Genomic DNA, 27,212 nt, shown 5'->3' on the forward strand with positions numbered 1-27,212 from the left:
GAAGGTGCCAAGGAAGAAATGGCTTTATTAGGCGTCTAGGTGTGTCTGGGAAACCCAGGTCAGTCACAGAGAAGAAAAGCTCACGCTGGCACAGGAATACAGGACACAGGCATTACAGAATATCCTCTCGAAAACCAACCGCGAAGCCAAAACCTCCCTCTTGCTCACCTACCAGAAACGCTGCTGAGGTGAGCCCTGCTGAAACTTGTGGAAGCTCCTAGTGAAACAAGGACGTGTGTGCAGAAAGGGAATGCGTGCCCCAGCCCCGCTAACTCATGTACGGTGGGGGGCCTGGGTCGGAGGAGGAGGAATGGGAAGGAGGGGGCCCTCATCTCTCGCACCAGGCTCCCCGGGGTGCGAGGAGAGAGGAACCACAGTTTGTCTGTAAAGGGAAGACCAGGGCAGCAGAGCAGGGTGGGCCGGCTCTGCAGCGAGGTGGCAGACTCTGTACGGTCTGGGGTGAGGGCGCCTCCAACAGGTCCCGGCAAGGCGGGCAGCCCTTCCTGAGCACCCCCCGGGAGACAGCCATTCCGGTTCCCTGCTGACCTCCTGCAGAGCAGATGCCAGCGTCCAGCACCAAGTCCAAGGTCACAATCAGCTGAGGGCAGTGGAGTGGCCGCCCGACGACACCGGTACCTCTCAGTCTAGGAAACCTCCTTTTTGGAGCAGTCACTTTCTGCGGACCAAAAGCCATCTTGCCCAATATGGGCCCAACCTAGAAATTAATTCCCACCTTCACGTGAGCACCAGGTGAAGAGCCTCCCTCATGAGGCAAAGCTTTAGATCTTGGCCCTTCGGTGACAGTCCCTGGACAGAAGGCCGGTCTGTGGCTGTCGGTGCCCAGGCGCTGGTCTCTGTCCCACGGGTGGCAGGCACTGCCTGCTGACGATGGGCCCCAGTGATGTGATGCTGTAACTCTCCCAAGAAGAGTGCTCTCTACTTTCACAGGCAGGAAAGGAAGAAATGAGGCAGGTTGCAAGGGAGCTGATGCCACTTAATTCTTCCATCGAATTTGCTGGGGAAAAAAAACAAACAATCATCAGTTTTCACGGATCCCTACAGATAGGTAGACAGAGTTCAATAAAACAAGGACTCCAGGTAGGTAATGTAAGGAAAAGAAAGATGGAGCCAGAAGGCTGAAAAAAAAACTTAACGTGGGGGAGAGGAGTTCACTTATTTGGAGACGGATGAAACACCTATCTGTACCTATTCTGTAAGCCTGATTTAGGGCATTTATTCTGGTTCTGTGCTCCTCAGGACAAAGATTCAAAGATTCACTAGCTTTAGCTTGTGGTAGATTCCAAAATACCTAACTGGGACCGAAGCTCCACGTTAACAATAAGCTCAGCAATTCCATGCCATGAGAGAGGAGGCAGCTGTGCTCCCCAAGCAGCTAAAATTCAGGGGACACATGTATGCCTGTGGCTGATTCATGTTGATGTACGGCAAAAACCATCACAATGTTGTAAAGTAATTTTCCTCCAATTAAAATAAATTAATTAATTGAAAAAAAAGTAGCTAAAATCTACTTCACCTACTTCTTTCTTCCAATAGGGAGGTCACATCCAGCCCCAGGAAACTTTACAGTTTGCATATTCTGATTCTATAACGTTTGTTTCTAACTTCCAGTGGTTAGTCCTTCCTACCTGATGAGTTTAACAATGATCAGAGCACTACAATCAGTGTCAGCCAAGGTCCCCAGACCACCCTAAGTCATCCCACGTCTCAGGAGTGACTTCTGCCGTGTAGGCCCGCAGGAGACCCTTATCAAGAGATCCACAGGCTTGGCCGACAGCAATCCCATTCAGGCCTCGGGAGTCTGTGCTCAACGCTCCTCTGGTAACTGTCTCGTGAGCCCACTGGAGGGCAAGCCGGGCCCCTCACCGAGCTGTTGAGAAGGGCATCAATCTTCTCCTCCTCGGCAGAGCCTTTATCCACCTTGCTCCTGTATGCGAGCAACTGCTGACGATCCTTCAGGTCCCGGCAAGTCTGTCACCAAAAGAAATGACAATAAAAACCTCCAGTCAACCTTCTCTAGAAGGGCCCCTTTCCTTCTGTCTCTCCCACTCTGAGCCAAGGTTCCGAGAGAAGCCAGGGAGCTGCGGTGGGATGACAGTGGGGCTAAGCACCCACCGAACTTCACACTCAAGAGACGTCTGCAGAGGTTATGTGGCTTGATTTCATTCTATGAATTCTCCGAGTGCAACGAATTTATAAAAGCAGAGAAAACCCAGTCAGAGAACTGGGCAAATCATATAGGAGAGCTGGTCTCCAAACTAACGCTTGCCAGACCACACTATGCGCAAGTGGAAACTGACATCAGCACCTCAGGATCTAGGCCCTGGGACTGAAGCCTCCCACTGGCCACTGAGGTCTAACTCAGGGCTCTCATTTCTGAGGGACTCACATCAATGACGACATCATGACACTTGAACTTGGTGGCTAAGTTCAACTTTGTGTCCACATCTTCCACCAGATTGACATACTCCTGTAATACCTGTGAAAACAAGTACTTCTGATTAACGATTCTCAGCTGTATTAAACCCAGAGTTCTGAAAGGTAGGGAAAAAGTCCTGAAGAAGGCAGAGAGTCAGTGCCTGCTGTCTACAATTCCCATCACGAACCACAGGACTAGGTCTGCAATGGGCAATGAGGTAGACTTTCTGCAGTAATCCATGTTCTCCCGAAAAGGAAGAGAAGGGCCCACTCCTCCTCATCTTGGAGCCAGACCCCCGTGCCAGCAATAGGTGTGCCCTGGGTCTGACCTCCCCCCGCACCCCCTGCTCCTTGACTGCCTTTCTCATTAAGTTCTCCTGTATCATTTGAGTAGTGTGCCTCCCTCTGGCTGAACACAGCAGACGCTCCTCAGAAAAGGGTGGTCTGGGGTCATATGTCTAAAGGCTGAGCAGAACTTCCTTCCCTGGCCCTTTCTAGGTTGAGGCGCAGTTCAACCATTATGTTGCCTTTAAGATAAGACCAGAGCAGGTCAAGTCCCCCATTGCTGAGCAGTAAGAGGCTGAAAGTCAGGTCTCCTAGAAGACCCTGTACCCGACTCTCTCTGGGAACCATTACCTGGACAGGGGCACTATTCTTGTGCAAAATTTCCACAACCCGATGGAAGCCAATGGGTGCTCTCTTCTTGGTGTAGCCCAGCCAGTTCTGAAAAAGGAAGACGGGGTGGCCGTGGGCAGGTCAGACAAATTCAACCCACTCTGAGCTAGTCTCTCTGCGTTTTGTGGTAAGACCAGCATGACGTGCTGGTGAGAGTGGATGAATGGGAGGTGGGGGAAAAAGAAAGGGAGAGAGATGAGGGTTTCAGCAAAGTCAAGGAACTCAGGAGGGTGGAAAAGAGAGGTATTATGAGTTCTTAGCTTGCATAGGCACAAATGCAGAAAAGTCTGAAATACAGCTACATGAAATAAGCAATTTCATTAACAATACTTGCATTGATAGTATGAAATTCTCTGGGTAGAATAATCCTACCCTTTACGTCTTTGCTGCTAAGTCGTTTCAGTCGTGTCCGACTCTGTGTGACCCCATAGATGGCAGCCCACCAGGCTCCCCCGTCCCTGGGATTCTCCAGGCAAGAACATTAGAGTGGGTTGCCATTTCCTTCTCCAATGCATGAAAGTGAAAAGTGAAAGTGAAGTCGCTTTTTTTTTTAAACGTCTTTATATTTACATAAATGTTTATTTGTAAATTCATGAGGAAAGGTCTGGAAAGCTACCAGTCAAACTTCTCACAGTGCTTGCCTTGAGGAAGGGACTGAGAAAGGAGGTGGACAGTGGAGGAGGAACTTCACTTTTTACCCTCTCACTTTCACAGCGGGTTTGATTTTGACACAGGCATGTACTGCTTTCATAGTTAATGTTTCTAATTAAATAGCAAAGGCAGAAAACAAAAAACTGTCAAACCCATAGTGGAAAAATGGATATTTAAACTGCAAACCAACGGAGACATGACAATCGAATGGAATGCAAGATTCTTGACGATCTGGACAGCAAACAAAAACAAACAAAAAACAGCTCTAAAGAGCTAATCAATTTATATGTACTATAATATTCTTTTTTTTAAATTAGAGGATAATTACAATATTGTGATGGCTTCTGCCATACGTCAACTTGAATCGGTCACAGGTATACATGTGTCCCCGCTTCTTGAACTCCCTGATAATATTCTTATGTTAACGTTAAATTTCTCGAGAATGATAATACTGTGGTTACAAATGAGAACAATACTTAAGTAGTTAAAGTATTGTGATGTCTGCAGTTTACTTTCAAATGTTTCAGCAAAAAAAAAAAAACATATAGAACAAGAGAAAGCAAACATGGCAAAAATGTGAGCAAGTTCGTTAAGTAGGTGAAAACTGTTAATTATTCTTTCTTTTGGTTTTCTTTAGATCTGAAACTTTGGAAAATAAAATGTTGAAGGAAAAATGTCAACCAGTAGCTGGAACCTGAGTGTCCCAGGAGGCGTGAAACCTGAGACTCCCAGGAGGCGTGGGATGGCAAGACAGCATCTCCATCGGAGCGCTGACAGCCCCAGGGCACCCACCTTGGTGGTAAACAGGGCATCGACGTCATGCCAGGCCCGGAGCTTGGCGCGAGCGGCCAGTGCTGTCAGCACGTACTGTTTGTCTGGGATCTGAAAGCAGAGGCCCGGGGAAATTAAGAGAAGCAGAAATGCATCAGGGGAGGGGCTTGAGAGTTCTGGAAAGACAGGCAAAAATAGTCCCTGGTATTGATTCTGCCCCTTACGATCCACAAAGCTCTTGGGTCTCCAAGCCCCGCACTGCTGCGGGCTCTTCAGTTAAGGCCTCCCTCACCTCCCACAGACTCACTCCGTTCTCCTGACCCCTGAACGCCAAGGCACTTCCCGCACAGGTTACAAAGCAACACCCACCCCACAGAGCGATTCTGACACTACTTTTCTAAACACTGCCGAGTTTATATCTACCTTAAAGCAACGCCCACCCCACAGAGCGATTCCGCTACTACTTTTCTAAACACTGCCCAGTTTATATCTACCTTAAACGTCTTCTTCAGGTTGACCGGGCTGCTGAACGTCCCCTAGGGTGAAAGTGCAGAAGGAATCTTGGTGTTACTGACTCTCTCAAATGCCACCAATCTCCTGTTTTCTTGTCCACTAGCTAGACATTCTACATTTCACTCTGTAACCATTTAAACCTGGAAATTAATTTAAGACAAAAGCTCTATCAGGTCTAACTGGACATCACCATCTAGCTTAAGGGCACTAGATTAACAGGTATAAAGTATTTCCCAATTTTTTGCTAATCCTATGATTGTTACGATCATGTCCACCTATGGGATCATTAAAGTCGCACTTCTTCAAGACCACTTTTTTAAGTATGCACAGGTAACTACCCTCTGCTGCTGTTCTTTACCCTGTGGGAATCCATTTGAAACTTTGGGCCTCTGACCAGAGATGCTCTTAGCACCAGCACCAGTCAGGCAGATGTGTTCTAGGGCAGGCCAGCTCACTGGAAGCCACGCGAACCCATACAGACCTCTTTCCCCCTCTTGGAACAGTTCCCAGGTGGGCTGCCAAGAATGATGTGCACCCACTGTGAACAGATACGCTGAAACACAGGCTCTGAAGGATGCCCCCCTGTGCAGTGAGAATGCGTGGGCCTTTCTCCCCCGTGTGGCCCGCACCTCAGCCTCCGTGTAGTGGTAGAAGCAGGAGTAGAAGAGCGTCGTCACCAACGGCATGTTGAGAATGGACGCTTTGCGGGGGTGCTTCCGGAAGACCTCAGTCTGTCCCGCTAATTCTAGATGCCGATCGTTTGCCTGTGGTGGAGTGAGCCAAGAGAAAAAAAAAGAACAGTGTCCGTGGAGTGGAGGCAGGAGAGAAGCCTGTAATACTAGAGCAGATGTGTCTCCTACCCTAGGAAAGAGGCGAAGAGGAGAAAAAGAAAGAAACTGCCTAGGAGAGCCCCGAGGAGCTTAAGATCCAGAAAATGATGATCTAAGTTGGATGGAGGAAGACCAGAGAAGTAGTGATGAAACAGAGTTCTGGGATGAAGAGGAAATAGCTCCAGATTAATAGCAAGTGAGAAAAGAAAAGATGCCTGGAGGCAGTGGAGGGAAGGCCACCATGCAGAGAAAGAAAATGAAAGACTCTTAGAATAAGGGTAACCAGAAATGACGTATGTAGGCCGAGCAGAAGTCTCCTAGCTGCTGAATGACACAGAGCTTTGACACTTAAGTAGAAAGAATGAAAACAAGGATTCTAACCTCGATAATGATCTGACGTTCCAGGAGTGTGTAATGGTCTTGTATGTGTGCAGAATCTTCTGCTGAAAAGGGCAAGCTGGGAGAGAGGGCAAGAAGGTTAGTTCCTCATTCTCTACTCAAACAAGAAACACACCTACCTAATCCAGGTCACCACTTTAAGTCTAAGATGCTCATGGGGCTTTGCAATTCTGATCTCTGTTCCCTTTAGAGCATCCCTGAAAGGCAGAGAGAAAGCAGGAAAAAGAGGCGACCTCTGGCCCGGATTTTATACTTATGGTTTTGCCAATTAGACAGGGAGCCTTCAAGTCCACGAAATACATACAGTCACTAGTGATTCTGCTGAGAAGTGAGGCAGAATCCCCTCATTGTGGGCGGTGCAATGACTGATGAACGAGTCACTCAGCCAATGAGTGCGCCTGACCAACTGCCCATCATCCACATCCCAGGGAGGCTCGGGGGTTGTGGTCACTGCCTAATGTCAATGCTGACCTGTCTTTCAGGAGCACTGACATGTTGGCCATTTTTTAATGCAGAGTAATAAGATAAAACTCAAGTTACAGAGCATGGCATTATGTCTGTACATTGGTAAAGATCTCAAGAGTTCTACATGATGTCAAGGGCCCCATCTTTAACACTACATTATATCCTTCCACATGAAGAAGCTGACGGACAAACAATGTCTTGCCTGAAAGTCATTTGGCAACTCAATGGGTAAAGCCAGGAATAGAAGCCAGATTTTAAACGCCCAGTTCCCAGACCTTCCTTCAGAAAGTACTGTCTTATTCCTCTACTCCACTCACTCCAGGAAGAATTCTGAAATTCAATTACACTCTCCCAGGTAAGTGTGAGCCCACAGCTGATTTTTAGAAGTGATAAAGAAGACAGCAAAAGGTACCAGTTACTTCAGTATTCTAACTTCTCTGTTTACCAGAGGCCATACAACATATTGGCTCAGTAGCTGCCAAAGTTAAAACTAAGGATTGTACTGACATAAACTTCTAAATGTGAAACCTGGCAATCATGTCACATGAGGAATGACTGAAAGAAAGAACTGTGACCACTGAACCTCAGGTAAGGTCTACTGGGTGGGCTCTACACCTGTCTTAAAAGATAAACAGGGAAGCAAGTTTCAGCTCAATATAAGGAGGCACTTGCGGTAATAAAGGCTGTCCAACAAGGAAATAAGCCACTTCCAAGAGTGTGTGCCCCACCCCTGGAAGAACAGTATGTGGGGCTGGTTTTCACAGGGACTTATACTCTGGATAAAAGCTGGACTGAACCAGTAATTCTTGGACTATGGGGTTTCAAGGACTGGTAACACCGAAAACAACACATAAGTAAGATGTTGCCGATTTTTTAATACATTAGGGCACACACAAAAAACTTATAACTCATTTTTCTACCAAAAAGAAGTGGGGGGGGGGGGGGAGACAATCTCTGAATAAAACGCAGTCTTTCCAATTAAATAAATTTAGCTTTAGTAGAAAGCTCTCTACATTGTCTTTATTTTTCTCAGTTTATCACCAATCAGTGAAAACTCTATGGGGGAACAGTGTTTGGAACCACTGAATGAGACGATCTTTAATCATGTTTGTATGACCCACTGTTAGCCTTTCCCTACAACCATCTATCCATCCTACCCTCTTTTAATCTCTTCATTGTTCTGTATAACAGTATTGATAGTGAAAAACACTTCTCCCCCACTTACCCAATGCATGTCTTAAGAAATTCTTTTCGTTTCTCGGGGTCCTGAATGTTCAAGTGCTCTCGATAATGGGACAGCTACAAAAAACAGAGAAGAACTTTGAGCTGTTTCTTTTCCTCAGAAGGGTGAGAGCTCTGTCAGTAGGTTTTCCATGTTTGAAAGCTAAACTCTTCATCACTAGAGATTCTTCTAGGAATAGATGGCAGAGGGGTGCGGGAGAAGAGTGATTCAAAATTATTATCTCTAACTGCATTATCCAATACAACAGCCACTAGTTTCAAGAAAAAGTTGTTCTTAGGAGACTGTCCTATTCTACGAGGATAAACTAAAAGCAGACTATCGGATTTGCCAATTCCAGGGTTTATAAGGTTGGAAAACTCCAAATGCATATATAACAGCATGCATGATAAATCACCTTCAGTTCAAACATAACAGAGAATATGAAGAAAATATGAAAGCTTTAGATAAAAATGAGTTACCCAAAACACATTTATTTTCACTGATTAACCAAACTTCAAAACACTGAACTATATGAATGCTATCTGAAGAAAATTCCTTATAGTTTTGAACCTATGGAAATTAAAAATATAAACGAAAAAGCTTTTCAAAATGAGTACTACAGATTCCTAATCATTTTGAAGAGATTAAGATAAAAGGTTTTGAGATTTTTCCCACACCTTGAGTATTAAGTACAAATTCCTTTTACAAAATGTTACTGAAAACATTTTCCTGAATTATACTCTGGTGTGCAAAGCTTAAAAATGTATTACCACCAATGTGTGGTACAGTGACTAAAAAAATAATTCTGACATCGATGGCAACGAGAAATCCTTACTCTTACACAATAATGTCAAACCTTTTAAATAGATTATTGAAGTTTTAATAAGAAAATTACATTTTTGGTAAAATTTCAGGTTCATTCTTATACTACAAGAGTTTCATCTACAATGGTGAAAATCTGTCCAAAATCAACTTTAACACTTAGTCATTGAGCTCTCAGCCAAAATGTGTATTGGGTGCCTTACCAGCAGCTTGACCGATCGTCCTTCATGACCTGTATCTGATTTCTTATCCCTGTTTGCTCAATATTGTTTGTTCAATACTGTCTTTGGTATTAGAAGCCAAAACCCCAAAGCTCCTACAAATTAAGAACTAAAAACAACTAGAAATTAAGAGACAAATTCCAAACTGACCAGGCCAGTTTTCATTTGGTTATTTTTTAAAAATTTATTCAGAAGCCCAATCAAAAAGAGCATATAAAAAGACACAAAGCAGTACATCATCTGGATTGTTCTCAGGCTTCCCAGATGCCCCCGTCTCCCAGATATAACCAATACCAAAGGAAAGGAAATAGTCAATCAGTGCAGTAGGCTGGATTTTGGCTTAGACTTTCTAAAGAGGCCCCCAACTGAAACAAAGGCCACACTTACCGCAAGCTCTTCTGTTCTATCCAGGAACCTGGGAAGAAGCAGAAGGGAGCAGCGCGTTTTTATCTGTTGATGCGTGGCAGTATAACCTCACAAAACAGGATGAGTGTTCTAGGAGAAACATCATCCGAACTCATCTGCCTCCATACACAAGCTAAGCCCTTCTCTTCTCAAACTCTCTACCATCAGCAACCCCTTGAGAACACGTGCCCGATCTACCGAGCTGAGTGAAGAGCAGAAACTGGAAGACGTCGTGGGCACTAGTAACTCTGTGATGTCAACAGCTCTGACAGAAAGGCTCAGAGCCTCTGCAAAACCTTAGCCCACAGTAGTCTTCTGGGTTTTTTTTTTTTAAAGATGAAAACACTCTTCTCTGTCAGGGGTCTTGGAAACAGATTGTCTACACTATCCTCCTCTGTTGTTTTCTTTTTTTTTTTTAAGATTTATTTATTTAATTTTTAGCTTTGAGGGGTCTTCACTGCTGCATGTAGGCCTTCTCCGGTTCTGACGAGCCGGGGCTACTCTCTAGCTGCAGCGTGCAGGCTTCACACCGTGGTGGCTTCTCCTGGTGCGGAGTACAGGCTCTGGGTGTGAGGGCTTCAGTAGCTGTGGCACACGGGCTTGGCTGCTCCAGGGTATATGGGATCCTCCCACACCAGGGATGGAACCCGTGTTCCCTGCATTGGCAGGTGGATTCTTAACCACTGGACCCCCAGGGAAGCCCCGTTGTTTTCAGGTACAACATACAATGCATTTGTCTCTCCCCAAAGGTGGTAAGGCCTTGGAGAACAAGGACTTTTTGTCATCTGGTTGCTTTTTCACTCTGCAAGGACCACTATAATTAATATCACTACTTTGGCATAGAGGTGATGCTTAAAAAAAGCCTTGTTGGTTCGGAGGGAAGGAAGGAAGAAAAGAAAGAGGGAGAGAGGGAAGAAAGGGTTGAGGGAACAGCTCGTCTTGAACGCGGTTTCTACAAATTCCTGGCTAACCATCTCTAATCTTGACCCTGACCATGTGTACCCTCCCCACCTGAGTCTTCGGGAAAGCTCATCACTCTGCGGAGGCCACTGGGTAAATAAAGTTACCTCAGGGCACATGTCAGCCTAAACAGAGGCTCCACCCCCTGCCCTGACACTGAAGAAAGGACATAATACACCTGTTTTAAGCTAAGAGTGGGAAAAAGTCCCTAACAACTGAAATGAGATAGGGAAGGAAAACATGGCAGAAGACGGCTGCCCGCAATGGGCACCCCCTTCCCCAGGCCCCCAGCAGACATGCCTGCTTCTTGCCTCTCTACCCATCAGAACCCGACCCAGTCCCACAGGGCCCACTCAATTCCTAATCACTCCCATGAGGTTCTCCTCAGCTATCCTGATTGAAAACTGCATTTGCTTCTTCTGCTTTTCCATTGTGCTTCTCACTGGCATCACCAGGGACCAAGTAAAAAAGGCATCTTTAGTCTCGGTCTTTTGTAAGAAAATAGTTAATAAACATTAATACCACAGACTAGGCATTATGCTGAGCGCTTTACATGCATGAACTCTTTTCACCTTCATAATGACCTGTGGAGTAGGCAACATTATTTCCATTTTACAAACGTGAGAACTGGTGCTTGGAGAGGTTGAGGAACTTGTTCAACGTCATGCTATGAACTAAGTGATGGAGATAATATTCAACACAGGTGCTTGACTCTGGAGCCTGATTTCTTAACACGGTCACTTTATTACAGGTTGTGGTGCAATATTAGTTATCCCATCACATTTTTTCCTTCTTTCTCTCTTTTCAGTCATGCCACATGGCTTGTGGGATCTTCGTTCCCCAACCAGGGACTGAACCTGGGTCCATGGCAATGAAAGCACCAAGTCCTAACCACTGCCACCAGGGAATTCCCCCATCACCTTACTGCTGCTGCTAAGTTGCTTCAGTTGTGTCCGACTCTGTGCGACCCCAGAGACTGCAGCCCACCAGGCTCCCCTGTCCTTGGGATTCTCCAGGCAAGAACACTGGAGTGGGTTGCCATTTCCTTCTCCAATGCATGAAAATGAAAAGTAAAAGTGAAGTCGCTCAGTCGTGTCTGACTCCTAGCGACCCCATGGACTGCAGCACACCAGGCTCCTCCATCCGTGGGATTTTCCAGGCAAGAGTACTGGAGTGGGGTGCCACTGCCTTCTCCTATCACCTTACTATATCTTGTCTAGTAAGCGTTTCGAGAAAAAAGGGGCAGTGTCTCTTTGCAGTATCACCCAGCGTGCTCTGAACTAAGTACTTAACAAACTTTACAGACCAGATGATCGGTTCTTACCTAAAGAGGTCTAAAAGCAGCTTCTGATCACCTATCTCCTTAAGGAAGTGAATGAGATGTCTCAGGGCAACCTGCCGCACCTCCAGCTCTCGGAAGAGGATCTCTGGTAGGCAGGAAGAAAGGAGTTAGATGGGGAAGGATTAAAGCTATCACTCAACAGGAAATCAGTACCCCCCAACTCACACATTCTTAAGATAATCTCCTCAAAGTCCATCAGAAGCTAGGAATGGTTTACCATAGTGCGCACCCCTGGCTCAACCCACCAGCAACACACTCCAGGGTCCAGGGCAAGGCTAAGGCTTTGTGTTAGCTTTCAGCTCTCACCAACCCAACCAGCAGGCCCTGAGCCTGGTCTTTCACCTCCTCAGACCAACACAGCCATCCATCTGTGCAGTAAATGAGGGGCTTTTTAATTACTGTAGCTATCACTCGACAGGAGGAACAACTCAGGGCTGAGGCGTGTACTCTGAAGCCTCAGGACCCCCCAGCTATCCCAAAAGTAGACCTGATGCTGGTGAATTTAGGTATGAAAGCCACGAGACCACTCTCCCTTCAAGTGTAGCAGACATCTTACTGACTAAAGATTTCCCTCAAACCACGCTCACCTTTACTCAATGTCCTCTTCAGGAAGATCAGAACCTAGAGGAAAAGAGAACCAAGAATGAATCACCCTGTGTAACCTTCCCAACACAAGGCCCTGTCTGAGCACCTGACGACTAGGAATGAGGCCAGCAACTCATCAGGAGTCTTCGCAGGTCCAGACAAGGTGTTTCTCTCTCTGTGTGATGAAAGGACAGGTGATGGACATGTGGAATGAGCTCTGTCTTGGGAGTCCACACGCCCTTGCCCCTATGGCAAGAGACACCTCCCTCCCTCTGGGAGAGGCTGCTGTCACATTTCTCGGCCTTCAGATTATTTTTGAGGACACAAAGTAGCCAACCTACCACTTCTGGGTCATAATCAAGAGTGTCACACACAATGCAAACTGAGCCTTTAGAACACATACTTCTGGGAATCTTCTACTTCAAGAGGAAATCCAGTGTCTCTACTTGACATTAAAGTCCATCCTATGGATAACCAATAAGGACCTACTGCACAGCACAGGGAACTATACTCAGTATTTTATAATAACCTATAAGGGAAAAGAATCTGAAACATATATATATTAATACATATAACTGAGTCATGTTGCTGTACACCCGAAACAAAAAGGTTGTGAATCAACTATATTTCAAATAAAGAAATCAAGATATTAAAAAACAAATCTATCCTGATTGGACTTTCAGAAACTGATGAAAGCAATAATTAAACAACAAAAAGGCACAACTCACTGCAGTAATGACGTTCCCATCATGCATGCTGACTGCTTCTTCTAGGAGCTGGATTTTGTCCTGTAAGGAGCGGAACCTTTCCAGTGAGCAGACCTGCCAGGTAAGAATAGAACTGGTGTGCAAGGAAGAGGACCATTTCCTATATTCCTTTGTCACTGGAAACTGAGGAAGAGCAAGAATGACCTGAAATATCCCCAACGCATACATGCATGCTCAGTCGCTTAGTAATGCCTGACTCTGCGACCCCATGGACTGCAGACTGCCACGCTCCTCTGTCCATTGGATTTTCCAAGCAATAACATTGAAGTGGGTTTCCATTTCCTTCTCCAAGGGATCTTCCTGACCCAGGGATTGAACACACATCTCCTGCACTGCAGGTGGATTCTTTACCACTGAGCCACCTGGGGCTTCCCAAATGGCACTAATGGTAAAGAATCCAGCTGCCAGTGCAGGAGATGCAAGAGAAATGGGTTTGATCTGTGTGGGTCAGGAAGATCCCCTGGAGGAGGAAATGGCAACCTGCTCCAATATTCTTGCCTGAAAAATTCTATGGACAGAGGAGCCTGGCAGACTACACTCCGTGGGGTCACAAAGAGTCAGACACGACTGAGCACACACGCTGGTCCCCAAGGAGAGCCTCTTTACTTTACACAACAGCCCTCAACACTCTATGAGCCAGGAGGTTCCCACCACCCCTCCCTACTACTACTACTACTAAGTCGCTTCAGTCGTGTCCGACTCTGTGCGACCCCATGGACTGCAGCCCACCAGGCTTCTCCGTCCATGAGATTCTCCAGGCAAGAACACTGGAGTGGGTTGCCATTTCCTTCTCCAATGCATGAAAGTGGAAAGTGAAAGTGAAGTCGCTCAGTCATGTCCACTCCCAGAGACCCCATGGACTGCAACCCACCAGGCTCCTCCATCCATGGGATTTTCTGGGCAACCCTGGAAGATGCTAGTGTCCTGATGAAGGCTTGCCAAAGTCAACAGGTAAGGAGATCACTTGTTCTCTTTTGCCTCTTTTTTTCCCTTTTTAAAAAATTTGTTTTTCCTTGTTTGGTTGGTTGTTGCTTTTTCAAACCCTGGTGTTGAGCGCCACCTTTCAGTAGATCGCAGTGAGGGAGCTGCTCTGCTACATATGAAAGCTGGACCCAGAAGCAGGTCCTGTAGAAATGGTTTATGACGAGCTTCCCCAGGAACATGCGGTGCATGACAGGCGAGGCGGCAGCCACCTTTCCGGCCACGTGGTGTCCCAGGAAGAAGGGCTCTCTGCACAGGGACTCCTGAGGCCCTGCAGCGTTTGCCACACCATGGGGGATGCGTGTGGGGTCCACTGGAGGGGACAGCAGGGGACTGGCTATCTGAGACCAACTTTTCTTTCTTTTTAATTAACTTGTTTCCTTATTTTTGCCCGTGCGGGGTCCTTGTTGCTGCGTGCAGGCTTTCTTGAGTTGTGGCGCGGGGGCTACTCTTCATGACGGTGTGCAGGCTCTCACTGCAGTGGCTGCTGCTGCTGGGGAGCACAGGCCCTGGAGCTCGCGCTGCAGCAGTGGCGGAGCGAGGGCTCCAGAGTGCTGGCTCAGTAGTTGTGGCACACGGGCTTAGCTGTGGCATCTTCCCAGACCAGGGATCAGACCCATATCTCCTGCACTGGCAGGTGGATTCTGAACCACTGGACCATCAGGGAAGTCCCAACTTGTTCTCTTTTTAATGAGGTACAATTTATATCATACAAAATCTACCCTATCTCAGTGTACAGTTCAGTGAGTTTTGACAAGTAAATAATCCCATGTTAACTACTACCACAATCAAGATACAGAACATTTCCATTACCACAAAAATTCCCCTTGTCCATCTGACAAGGGATCTTACTAGCAGATATTTAGGTTATTCCCACTTTAAAGGTTATGATAAATAAAGTTCCTATGAACATCTATGTATAGGTCTTTGTATGAACAAATTTTCATTTCTCCTGAATTGTAAATGTCTATTAGCGATTAAATTACATGTGTGTTTGATTTTGTAAGAAACTGTCAGACTCTTTTGCAAAGTGGTTTTACCACTTCACCTTCCTGTTTGCAGCATATGAGAGTTTCAGTTGCTTTGCATCTTCCCAACACTTGGTCGCTAAGAGTCGGACACGACTGAGTGACTTCACTTTCACTTTTCACTTTCATGCATTGGAGAAGGAAATGGCAACCCATTACAGTGTTCTTGCCTGGAGAATCCCAGGGATGGAGGAGCCTGGTGGGCTGCCGTCTATGGGGTCGCACAGAGTCGGACACGACTGACACGATTTAGCTTAGCAATGCTTGGTATGATCAGTATTTTTAAACTTAGCCATTATAGTGGCTGTATAGTGCTATCTCAGTTTTAATTCACATTTTCCTGATAACTGATAACGTTGAGCATCTTTTCAAGTGCTTATTGGCCATTCACACAGCTTTTGGTGATGTAACTGGTGAAAACTTGAGCCAGTTTTTAAATTTGATTGCTTATCTTATTACTGAAGATACATCATCATTTTTGATATACATATTCTGGAGAAAACACTTTATAAGACGTATTTTACAAATATTTCCTCCCAGCAATGGTCTTTTCGTGTTTTTAACAGTGTTTTCAAAGAACAAAACTTCTCAATTTTGGTGAAGTCCATTTTCCTTTTTGGTCTGACGGTTTTTGTATGCTTGGTTAGTAAGTCTTTGCCTAACTCAAGATCACAAAGACTTTCACCTAAATTTTCTTCCAGCTTTATAGTTTTAGCACTTATTCTACTATGATCCATTTTCACCCAATAGTTATTATGGTATCAATTCTCCCAAAATTGAAATACAGATTCAATGCAATCTCAGTCAAAATGCCAGCAGCTCTTTTGTAACACTGACAAGCTAATATGGAAATACACAGGATCTAGAATGGCTGAAATAATTTTGGAAGAGAAGAATAAGGTTGAAGAACTTACGTGACTTGATTTCAAGATTAACTACAAAGCTACAATAATCAAGGCCTTGGTAATGGCATCAGTTCAGTTCAGTTCAGTCACTCAGTCGTGTCCGATTCTTTGAGACCCCATGAATCGCAGCACACCAGGCCTCCCTGTCCATCACCAACTCCCAGAGTTCACTGAGACTCATGTCCATAGAGTCGGTGATGCCATCCAGCCATCTCATCCTCTGTCATCCCCTTCTCCTCCTGCCCCCAATCCCTCTCAGAATCACAGTCTTTTTCAATGAGTCAACTCTTCGCATGAGGTGGCCAAAGTACTGGAGTTTCAGCTTTGGTGTCAATCCCTCCAAAGAAATCCCAGGGCTGATCTCCTTCAGAATGGACTGGTTGGATCTCCTTGCAGTCCAAGGGACTCTCAAGAGTCTTCTCCAACACCACAGTTCAAAAGCATCAATTCTTCGGTGCTCAGCCTTCTCACGGTCCAACACTCACATCCATACATAACCACAGGAAAAACCATAGCCTTGACCAGACGGACCTTTGTTGGCAAAGTAATGTCTCTGCTTTTGAATATGCTATCTAGGTTGGTCATAACTTTTCTTCCAAGGAGTAAGCGTCTTTTAATTTCCTGGCTGCAGTCACCATCTGCAGTGATTTTGGAGCCCAAAAAAATAAAGTCTGACACTGTTTCCACTGTTTCCCCATCTATTTGCCATGAAGTGATGGGACCAGATGCCATGATCTTCGTTTTCTGAATGTTGAGCTTTAAGCCAACTTTTTCACTCTCCTCTTTCACTTTCATTAAGAGGCTTTTTAGTTCCTCTTCACTTTCTGCCATAAGGGTGGTGTCATCTGCATAGCTGAGGTTATTGATATTTCTCCCAGGCAATCTTGATTCCAGCTTGTGTTTCTTCCAGTCCAGCGTTTCTCGTGATGTTCTCTGCATATAAGTTAAATAAGCAGGGTGACAGTACACAGCCTTGACGAACTCCTTTTCCTATTTGGAACCAGTCTGTTGTTCCATGTCCAGTTCTAACTGTTGCTTCCTGACCTGCATACAGATTTCTCAAGAGGCAGGTCAGGTGGTCTGGTATTCCCATCTCTTTCAGAATTTTCCACAGTTTATTGTGATCCACACAGTCAAAGGCTTTGGCATAGTCAATAAAGCAGAGATAGATGTTTTTCTGGAACTCTCTTGCTTTTTCGATGATCCAGCGGATGTTGGCAATTTGATCTCTGGTTCCTCTGCCCTTTCTAAATCCAGCTTGAACATCTGGAAGTTCACGGTTCACGTATTGCTGAAGCCTGGCTTGGAGAATTTTGAACATTACTTTCCTAGCGTATGAGATGAGTGCAATTGTGCGGTAGTTTGAGCATTCTTTGGCATTGCCTTTCTTTGGGATTGGAATGAAAACTGACCTTTTCCAGTCCTGTGGCCACTGCTGAGTCTTCCAAATTTGCTGGCATATTGAGTGCAGCACTTTCACAGCATCATCTTTCAGGATTTGAAACAGCTCAACTGGAATTCCACCACCTCCACTAGCTTTGTTCGTAGTGATGCTTTCTAAGGCCCACTTGACTTCACATTTCAGGATGTCTGGCTCTAGGTCAGTGATCACACCATCGTGATTATCTGGGTCATGAAGATCTTTTCTGTACAGTTCTTCTGTGTATTCTTGCCACCTCTTCTTATTATCTTCTGCTTCTGTTAGGTCCATACCATTTCTCTCCTTTATCGAGCCCATCTTTGCATGAAATGTTCCCTTGGTATCTCTAATGTTCTTGAAAAGATCTCTAGTCTTTCCCATTCTGTTGTTTTCCTCTATTTCTTTGCATCGATCGCTGAGGAAGGCTTTCTTATCTCTTCTTGCTATTCTTTGGAACTCTGCATTCAAATGGGTATATCTTTCCTTTTCTCCTTTGCTTTTTGCTTCTCTTCTTTTCACAGCTATTTGTAAGGCCTCCCCAGACAGCCATTTTGCTTTTTTGCATTTCTTTTCCATGGGGATGGTCTTGATCCCTGTCTCCTGTACAATGTCATGAATGGTAACGGCATAAGGATAGACAAAAAAAAATCAATGAACTGGAATACAGTCCAGAAAGAGACCTACACATATATACAGTCAATTCATTTTCAACAAAGGCACCAAAGTGACCGATGCAGAAATGGATAGTCTTTTCAACAAACAGTGTTGGAGCAAACAGAGAACCGTATGGGAAAAAAATGAATGTCCATTTGTACCTCACACCATATATTCTGTATTAACTCACACTGGATCACAGACCTAAACATGAGAGATCTGCTCTCACTCTTAAAGGCACTACTTTTCCCTCTCATCCATCACTCTTTTCCCACTTCCCCATCAAAACAACACTAAACCGTGGAGAATTAGAAATTTTGCAGCTGAATTGCCATCTTAGTGGAATGGTTTTCCTCCTGAAAATCATTTCATTTAACAAAACTGAAGAGAAGGGCCAAGCTGCTCAGCTTCCAAAATAAACAAATTCCAATTCCACAAGAATTCTCTCCCCAGGGGCCTTACCTTGCCCTTCCTGAGGCGCCGCACTGTGTCACTGGGGCTCCAGTCGTTGCTGTAATCCTGGAATATTAGCAACGCATGAATTACAGGAAGTTAAAGGATCGGAATTCAGAATTATCAGTGCATCAGCTCCTCACCTCATGCTTATAGTCTTAGTCCCTGAAAGTGAAAGTGAAGTCGCTCAGTCGTGTCTGACTCTGCAACCCCATGGACTGTAGCCTACCAGGCTCCTCCGTCCATGGGATTTTCCAGGCAAGAGTACTGGAGTGGATTGCCATTTCCTTCTCCAGGGGATCTTTCCAACCCAGGAATCAAACCCAGGTCTCCTGCATTGCAGGCAGACGCTTTACCGTCTGAGCCACCAGGGAAGCCCAGAAGATAGATTAAAAAAAACAAGACTAGGATGGTCTGGTCCTAAGTTTCTTAAGCAACCAGGACAGAGATTTTACAGGCAGGACGAATTGGATCAAAGAGGGAACGGATCAACTGACAAAGCTGGCAGCCCCACATGTAAGTGGTTGAGAATTTCAGCCTGTAGAGGCCGTTTTGGGACTCTAATGAATGGTTTTGCCGACAGACGGAAAAGAGAGAAACATGTTCTTTTTTTGGACCTTATGATATCGTTTTTTCCTTTTCAGTCAATTTGCTTTTTCATGTGCTTCATGTGAATATGAGCTCCACCAAGCTTCTAGACCACAGTGATGATCAAAAGTTTCAAACCACAACCTAAAAAATGGCAGTATAATGGATAAGGAAAGTACACCAGGGCTGAATCAGAAACTAAAAATTTTAAGTTCCAGTTCTACCATGTAACTAGCTGTGAGACTCCCGGCAAGCTCTAATGTTTAGAGATCCAATTTTCTTATTTCTAAGAGGGGTTTAAAATAACACCTGCTCAGAGATTTGGGAAGATCAAGCAAGATAACAAATGTCCAAGTTCGTCAAACTGTGTACAGTGTCATGACCATCGTAAGATATAACTCACCCTATACTCCCCCTTGGGTCTCCCCAGCTCTGGAGCATAGCTCTTGGCAGGTGTGTCTGACAGAGCTGCAAAAGAACAGGCAAGGGACTGAGAAGGATACCATCTTCCTGCCATTCCTTTCTTCCACTGCTTCCTTTGCTTGACTTGCGGGCTCCCAAGGTATTTTTATGGCCCCAAGTAGGGAAGTCCGAGTAGATCTCAGTTCCTACCCAAAGACAGCATCCCTAGATGCTACCCTTGGACCCCACAGCCTGAATGGTCTCAAGCTGCTTATTCAGCATCAGAAAATTCCTCTAATAATGATGATAGATTCAGAAGTGCCAGCATCTAATTATCACTTGTCCCCATGACTCCCTAGGCTGTACCCCAGACCAGTAACATCTCCCAGTAATCAAGAGAAAAGAGTCCATGCCTACCATCAGAGAGGGACTGGAAACTTCCAGGTCTAGTTCTCCCTAAAGATAAAGAACACATAAAGCCAAGAGTTAAAGTCAGAGCCATCCAGACTCAGTTTAGGATGCAGTGCACACAGAACCTTTTTGTGAAATTATAAGAACTTAAGGCTTAAAAAAGCTTTTATTCAACTTCAGAAATCTGAGGTACCGTGGAAATAAAAGGCACTGAGGAACTGTTTCTTTTAATTGTGATAAAATACACCTAACATAAACATCACCATTTTTAAGGAGGATACAGTTCAGTGGTACTAAGTACATCCACACTGTACAATCATCACTACTATGTCCAGAACTTTCTGATCATCTCAAACTGAGACTGTACCCACTGAACAATAACTCCCTTTCCTCCTTACTCTCATTCCCTGGTGACCACTATTCTATTTTCTATTTCTATCTGACTATTCTAGGCATCTCACAGAAATCGAATCACACAGAATCCTTGTATGTCTGGCTTCATTCACTCAGCATAATATCCTCAAGGTTCATCCATGTTGTAACACGTATCTGAATTTTGATCCTTTTTAAGGTTGAATAATATTCCACTGCATGTGCATGGACATTTGTTCATTCATTCGTCAGTGAATGAACATTTGTGTTGTTTCCATATTTTGGCTACTCTGAATCGTGGTGTATAAATACCTGTTTAAACCCTTGCTTTAATTCGTTTTGGTATATACCCAGAAGTACACTGCTGGATCATATGGCAATTCTACACTTAATTTTTTGAGAAACTGCCAAACTGTCTTCCACAGTCTTCCGGTGTCTTCCACACACAGGCCGTACCATTTTACATTCCCCCCAGCAGTGCACAAGGCTTCCCAACAGAGATGCACAGGGTAGGGAGGAATTCTGACCTAGGCGAATTTCCTGAGCACAGGGGTAGGGGGGAATTCTGACCTAGGCGAATTTCCTGAGTAGATGTCACAAGGTTGATGTCAGCTTTGTTTATCATGTTTTAGAAACCCAGTCCAACCCCTCTGAATTTCCCTCATTTCTCCCCCTTTCTTATCCCTAACTGCTAGCTCCAAAGATTTTTATACTTCAGTATCTTTTTCTTACAGAGTAAATGAAAATCACAGCCTTCGTGGTTTTTCGGAACAAAGAAAAGGACTCTGTCCCTTTAACCGTCGCTCTCACCTCTAAAAAAGCTGCTCAGAGAGTAGGTAGAAGCAGGTTTGGGTAGTTGTGCATAGGTGGAGAAGCTGTTTCGGTTCTTCAGCTGTTCACGCTCGTGGCTAGACCCGCTATTACCAGCAGTCTCTTTGATGGACCATGAGATACCTGTGAGACAGCAAGATGTAGATCAGTCATTCTCATCCAAAATAATACCACCACATCCAGCTTTCCAATAAACTCTAAAAGCTTTTCATCAGAAGCCCTGGTCCCTTGTCAACATGGACTTAAAAATACTCAGGCAGGGAGAAAGAACAGAATCACATAGACCCATCAACAGAAAAAAAGGGCAAAGGAAATGAATAAATGGATCAAAGAAAAGGAAATACAAGTAGCTGTTAAACATACGAAAAGGTGCTTGACCACACTCTTAGTAAGAGAATTACACAAATTAAAAGTACAGTTAAGACTTCCCTGGAGGTCCAGTGATTAAGAACCTGCCTACCAACGCAAGGGGACACAGGTTCGATCCCAGGGCCGGGAAGATCCCACAGGCCACAGAGGAACTAAGCTCCCGTGCCACAACTGCTGACGACCGTGCACCTAGAGCCCAGGCTCTTCAAGAGAAACCACCGCCATGAGAAGCCTGCGCACAGCTAGTAAGTAGACCCTGCTTGCTGCAGCTAGAGAAAAGCCCACGCAGCAACAATGACCCGGAGCAGCTGAAGATAAATAAGTATTTTTAAAAAGCACACTGAGATACCACTTGCCCCCTATAAGATTGACAAAGACCCAAAAGTTTGAGAACACCCTGTGCTGTCAAGGCTGTGGGAAAAAGAACATTCTGACACTGCTAGGTGGGAGTGCAAATCGGTGCAACCTCTAACCGACACAGATGCAAATACCCTCTGCCAGCGATTCTACTCTGGGAACTGAACTTTCAGATCCTCTTACATGGGCAAAATACAAGAACAGCAATATAAACAACAGAAGATTGGAAACAATCTAATGCTCATCAACAGTGGACTGGTTACATAAATTATGAGAAATCCACACCGTGTATACTATGTTGCTATTTTTAAAAAGGGAGAGGCAGCATGAGAACACTTGGAAAGATCTTCAAGCTATATTATCCAGTGAAAAGAGGAGGGTATAAAGTATGCCACCTCTGGTGTAAAAAACGGGGTTCATTTTCCTACACGTAGTTCCACAAGCAGAAAGCATCTCTAAATGAACACACAGGAAGCAAACAACAGCAGTTGTTTTGGGGCTGGCAGGGCCTGAGAACTAAGTAGATGAGTGACGGTGTGAGGGAAACTTCTCAGTACGCCGTGAATCCTTTTTACTACAGTACGCCTTGAATACTTTTTGCTTTTTAAATCATGTGACAGTATTTCCCATTAAAACAAACAAACAAACCTTTAAAACTATGCTTAATCAGATGGGCCCAGCAAAGGTGTTAAGTGGTATCAGAGAACAATTAGGCAGTGAGACTTGGTGGCTAAGGAAGTCAGTTCTGCCAGGCAGTTGTGAGCATTTAAGTCAGCAGTTCTCAAATATGACTGCGTATCAGAACATTAGCAGTGCTTATTGTCATTTGAGACCCTGCCCTACCCGCCACCCCACACCCAACGTCAAGACCTACTGAAGCAGAGTCTCTCGAGTGAAGCCCAGGAATCTAATTTTAACAAGCACCCCAAATAAGTCTGAAATAGCCACCCAAACATTAGCCCTCAGATAGCAGACCTAGACAGCCGTATGGAAACTACTGCCTTATTTCCCCAAGTACCCTCTCCTGGGTAAATTTCCAGATGTATGCTCATCTGAAAACAGCTTAGCCTTGTTCCCTATCCTGACAAGTATTGAGGAGACTTTATGAGTGTTAAGAACCCTGAATAATTAATCCCTTCCCAGGGTCTTTTGTACTTACTTCCCACAGGTTCCCCGGTCCAGCTGACTCTCTCCAGGTCATCTTCGTCATCATCATCCACAAAGTCTCGAAGGCTATTCACTGCCCGCTTGGATTCCTTTAACTGTGGACGGACACCAGGCAGGGCGCTTAGGCAGTCACCACTTCTCACCTCTCCCTCTGACAGCCAAGAAGGCTGAGGAACTTGGACTTGAGAATGGCCAATATTTTAACCTTTCTGCCATCGAATGCCTAGCCCACTAGATGTTTGCCAAGAAAAGAAACTGCTATTTAGCCAACACTGGAGTCCAGTGGCAAAAGGTTAGGAAGAGTCAAAGCCGATTTTGAATTCTAATCCTATTCCTGGTATTGACTTGCTTTGTAGGGAGTTTATCCATCTTTCCAAAAATGAATGTTTCCCTCATTTGTAAAACAGACATGATAAACACAAAACTCCCAATCCAGTTCATCCTTCAAAAATAATAATTATACCACATGAAAAAAGACTTATGGGTTCTTGGGGGAAAAAAAACACAACGCAAAGAAATGAATCATCTTAAGAATGTAAAGGAAAATGGGCAGGGAGTTGGCTTTTACAATTCCTTTCTTTTCCCAGCGTTCTTCTCCATGAAGAGTCTTGTAAAGATATGACTGAAAGCACTGCTGAGCCTAATTGAGACAGGTTACCAAGGATGCAAGGGAAAGGGTACACAGTGGAAAGGGGTGAGAACTTCGGTGAGTGTTCACAGAAACCCACCTGTGAGAGCTCATCATCTTCGTCATCAAAGGTGAAAGCCTTGAACTTGGAGCTATTCCAATACTCCTCCTCATCACCCTTTGTCCGATTCATCTGGAGGGAGAGGAAGAGAGATATACTGTATGTCTCTTTTTGGATTCTCCTCAAAAGAGCTCCAAAAGCTTTGGGTTCCTGGACTACAAACTTCCTGCTGTAGTCAGGGATGCACAAAAAGCGTCTGGTGAAGAAAATACTGCAGAGGCCACATAAAATCAGATCCTTGGGTCTCCAACCAATCCAATCACACTTTTGATTGCCTGATAACCCACGAGTAGTCATTCATTCCTAGAGCAGCTACTTTGTTCACAACACCATCTCAGGTGCTCTGTCAGCTGTTTTATTACGTAAGGGATATCTGAAGTACAAAACACAGTCCCTCTCTGAAGGACCCTACAACACAGTATTGAGCATATATACCTTTTCTAATTTATACACTCTCATGCGTGCTAAGTCACTTCAGTTGTGTCCAACTCTTTGCGACCCTATGGACGGTAGCCCACCAGGCTCCTCTGTCCATGGATTCTCCAGGCAAGAATACTGGAGTGGGTTGCCATGCCCTTCTCCAGGGGATTTCCCCAACCCAGGAATTGAACCTGTGTCTCTTAGGTCTCCTGCACTGGCAGGCGGGTTCTTTACCACTAGTGCCACCTGGGAAGCCCCAGTAAAAGTATGTACAAAGGTAAAAGTACAAACCAGGCATGTGTTACAAGAATGCATCACGAACTTTGCTGGATACACAAGGTTAATCAAAGCATAAACAAAACAGATGGTAACTACATTCATGGACTCAACATGTATCTGTTGCGTGCCACCTCTCAGGCCCTGTTCTAGGCTCTGGGAATACCGCAGAGAATAAAAACTCATAGACATCTTACTCTCTCATGTGCTTCTTGAATTCCTGATAGCAAGTAAGCAACTAAAGGAAGCTGAATTAGCCTGCTTGTAACTTCAACTTCAAATCATGATTAATTTAATAACAAGTACTGGCCAAAATTTGGGAAACGAGGGCATAGCCAAAGAAGGAAGTCTATGAAGAATTAGTCAAAACACAAGTCCCTCTCATAACTATTCTAAAATTAGATTTCACCCTGAAAAAAAGTTTTGCCTTAGAATCACAAACTAAACTATCCATGCCAACTAGATTAGAGTGAAAACTGATTTAAGCCAAGAACCAGGTACCAAATTTTTCAGTGCCAAAAATAACTCCAAAGGCTACAGAGAGTCCAGTTCTAAAGGATGGATTTGCTTTTTCTATTTCAGTAGCACCTTTCTCAATAGAAGCTTAAGAAACACTCCCCACGGCAGACCCACTGAGACTCCCAATGGCCTTAACACACTCTGCCTCACTTCGTGTGTTGTCAGGGGGTCTGGGAATGGCAAAGCAGGCTGAGAAGTGTTTACCATCTGATCCTTCCCCATGGCAGATATCACTAACTGATTTCTACTGAACCCAGACACGGCTTAAACATCCTTTTGTATATTTAATGCAGTGAGTAAAATCAAATACAAAAGCTAGCAGAAAAAAAAATATCATCCCTTATATTGCAACAAGCATAGGCTTTGTAGTCAGGCAGACTTGAATTCAAATGTCAGTCTCTCCAATTCTCAGCAACCTGGGTAAATAATCTCACTTCTAAGCCTTGGAGAAAGTGACAGGCGACCTCACAGGGTTGCAGTGAAGAATAAACAGGAGTCAAGAAAGAGCTAACAAAAGTCCCCAGTATAAAGTAAATACTAAAGGCTAGCTCCTTTTAGTGTATCTTCTGCCTTCTTTCTATCTCTGCCATTTGTAAATATGGGACTTAACAACAGAAACGTACCTGGGAAGACTGTTGTGAGGCTGAAGCCAGTGAACCACACGGAAAGCACATGTGCTGACACAAAAATCTGTTTAGTATTAATTTTTATTAATAATAAATCAATACCTTGGAAAAAGCTAGAAAAATATTTCTAAGCATTCCTAAAGTTTAAAATTTTGATATAAAAACTCTGAGTAGCCATCACAAACACTGAAGATGTCCACAGAGCAGGTAAACGTCTATGGTACAGGTGCCAGTTTACAAAGCCTCAGAACACCTCTTCAAAGTAGGCCTAGCAGATTCCATTTCATTGATGAGGGAAATGAGGCACAAAAGGATTAAGTACCAAAGTTTTTAAGCTAAAGTTAGTTGCTCCTATCCAGGTTTTCTATCTCCTGGGTCATTTCCACTCTGATTTGCATCGTTCTTTTATCACTCTAGGGAAAACTGAGGGCAGGTCATTACTACAGTATCTACAGATAGGCATAGCAAATCTTAACAAACTCTGTAATCCACCAGAGGATTTCTGGAATCTTTTCTTAATTACGCAAAGGCAGTGGACGCTTGACACCAATCTGTACTTCTAGCGCTAGTCAGAAACTATATTTCCTCAGCAAGTAAAAAAAGACAATAATTTAACGGCTCTAAAATTTATAAAGCAATCAGCTACAATTTTAAGAGGGGCTGAGAAAGGTGCTTCAAAATTATTTAAAACACTTTAAAGGCTTGTCCCTGTCACTTGTTTACTGAGATCCCACCATACAGGGCAGTAGATCTGAGGGAAGGGCAGGAATACGACAAAGGATGGAAAACGACTTGGCCAAAGAATATCTACAACCAACACGCTCTCCGCCTCAGGACACCGCAGAAACCAGCCTGTGAGAAGTTAGATTCGGACTCATTTATCTTCTTTCAAAGCCAGGCCTACACAAGTGAGGTGACGAACTGAGACGAGGAAATGTGGATTAAACTAGGAAGACTCTGTGGGCGAAGGGTCCAGGAAACAAGGATCCACCGCAGAGGCCAGAGCCCAGAACCTTAGTACAATAAATGCTTGTTCAAAATCAGTTGTCTGGGCTCGCTCGCGGCCCCAACCCCGAGTGCAAGCCCAGGGATCGCCAGAACTGGATTTAACAGTCAAGCCAGGGAGGTCGAGGGACGCCTCAGGCAACGAGGGGAAAGGATATGGATGCGGAGAGGCTGGACTCGGCCAGATATGTAGCCCAAGGAGTTTGGGACACCCTCACCTCTTCCACACCGAGCCCTCCCTCTCAGGTCAGCGTCAGACTTCGCCGCCGAGGGTCCAGCCTTTCTAGACAGGCTGTGCGGCATACAAAAGGGGCGGAAGGGGATAGCCCCGAGGAGGGGGCGGGAGGGCTGGGGTGGGGGTAGGAACCAAGGGTCGAGACAGGCGCCGCACGGCATGCTGGAAGTTGTAGTTCCTCTCGCCCCTACAATCAGGCTCTGCCGGGACAGGCCGCGGCGGCCTCTTGACTACAACTCCCAGAATCCCCAGCGCACCGCGCCTAAGCCCGTTTCCTCTCCTTTCAGCTCGACCTTCCGAGGTTATCCCGTGGGTCACTCGACAAGACTACAATTCCCGTGAGGCCAAGCGGGGCCGATGAAGGGTTTAGGGAAACAATG

General features: G+C 44.9%; 1 protein-coding gene across 1 annotated transcript; it reads right to left on the reverse strand.

The window, feature by feature from the left end:
- On the reverse strand, positions 1 to 26,933 carry VIPAS39 (VPS33B interacting protein, apical-basolateral polarity regulator, spe-39 homolog). The gene is made up of 20 exons (XM_027552531.1): positions 26,816 to 26,933; positions 23,731 to 23,823; positions 22,995 to 23,097; positions 21,089 to 21,232; positions 19,913 to 19,951; positions 19,497 to 19,561; positions 18,515 to 18,571; positions 13,026 to 13,118; positions 12,300 to 12,333; positions 11,695 to 11,797; positions 9,393 to 9,420; positions 7,966 to 8,039; positions 6,258 to 6,333; positions 5,676 to 5,810; positions 5,028 to 5,069; positions 4,555 to 4,644; positions 3,073 to 3,159; positions 2,408 to 2,497; positions 1,885 to 1,989; positions 1 to 1,015 (listed from the first exon to the last, which is right to left on the reverse strand). Exons 2-20 carry the CDS (start codon positions 23,821 to 23,823, stop codon positions 995 to 997), a joined length of 1,479 nt encoding a protein of 492 aa, XP_027408332.1. The 5' UTR covers positions 26,816 to 26,933; the 3' UTR covers positions 1 to 994.
- Positions 26,934 to 27,212: the final 279 nt, after the last annotated feature.

The sequence above is a fragment of the Bos indicus x Bos taurus genome, chromosome 10 (genome assembly GCF_003369695.1).
Source record: "Bos indicus x Bos taurus breed Angus x Brahman F1 hybrid chromosome 10, Bos_hybrid_MaternalHap_v2.0, whole genome shotgun sequence".
In the NCBI taxonomy this organism is placed as follows: domain Eukaryota; kingdom Metazoa; phylum Chordata; class Mammalia; order Artiodactyla; family Bovidae; genus Bos; species Bos indicus x Bos taurus.

Excerpts from the sequence above, each read along its gene's own strand:
- VIPAS39 (XM_027552531.1), bottom strand. The coding sequence starts at position 23,823 with ATGAATCGGACAAAGGGTGATGAGGAGGAGTATTGGAATAGCTCCAAG. Across the intron at positions 13,119-18,514 it reads GGCGCCTCAGGAAGGGCAAG|GTCTGCTCACTGGAAAGGTT; the intron begins GTAAGGCCCCTG and ends CTTACCTGGCAG. Across the intron at positions 8,040-9,392 it reads ATAGAACAGAAGAGCTTGCG|CTGTCCCATTATCGAGAGCA; the intron begins GTAAGTGTGGCC and ends TGTTTTTTGTAG.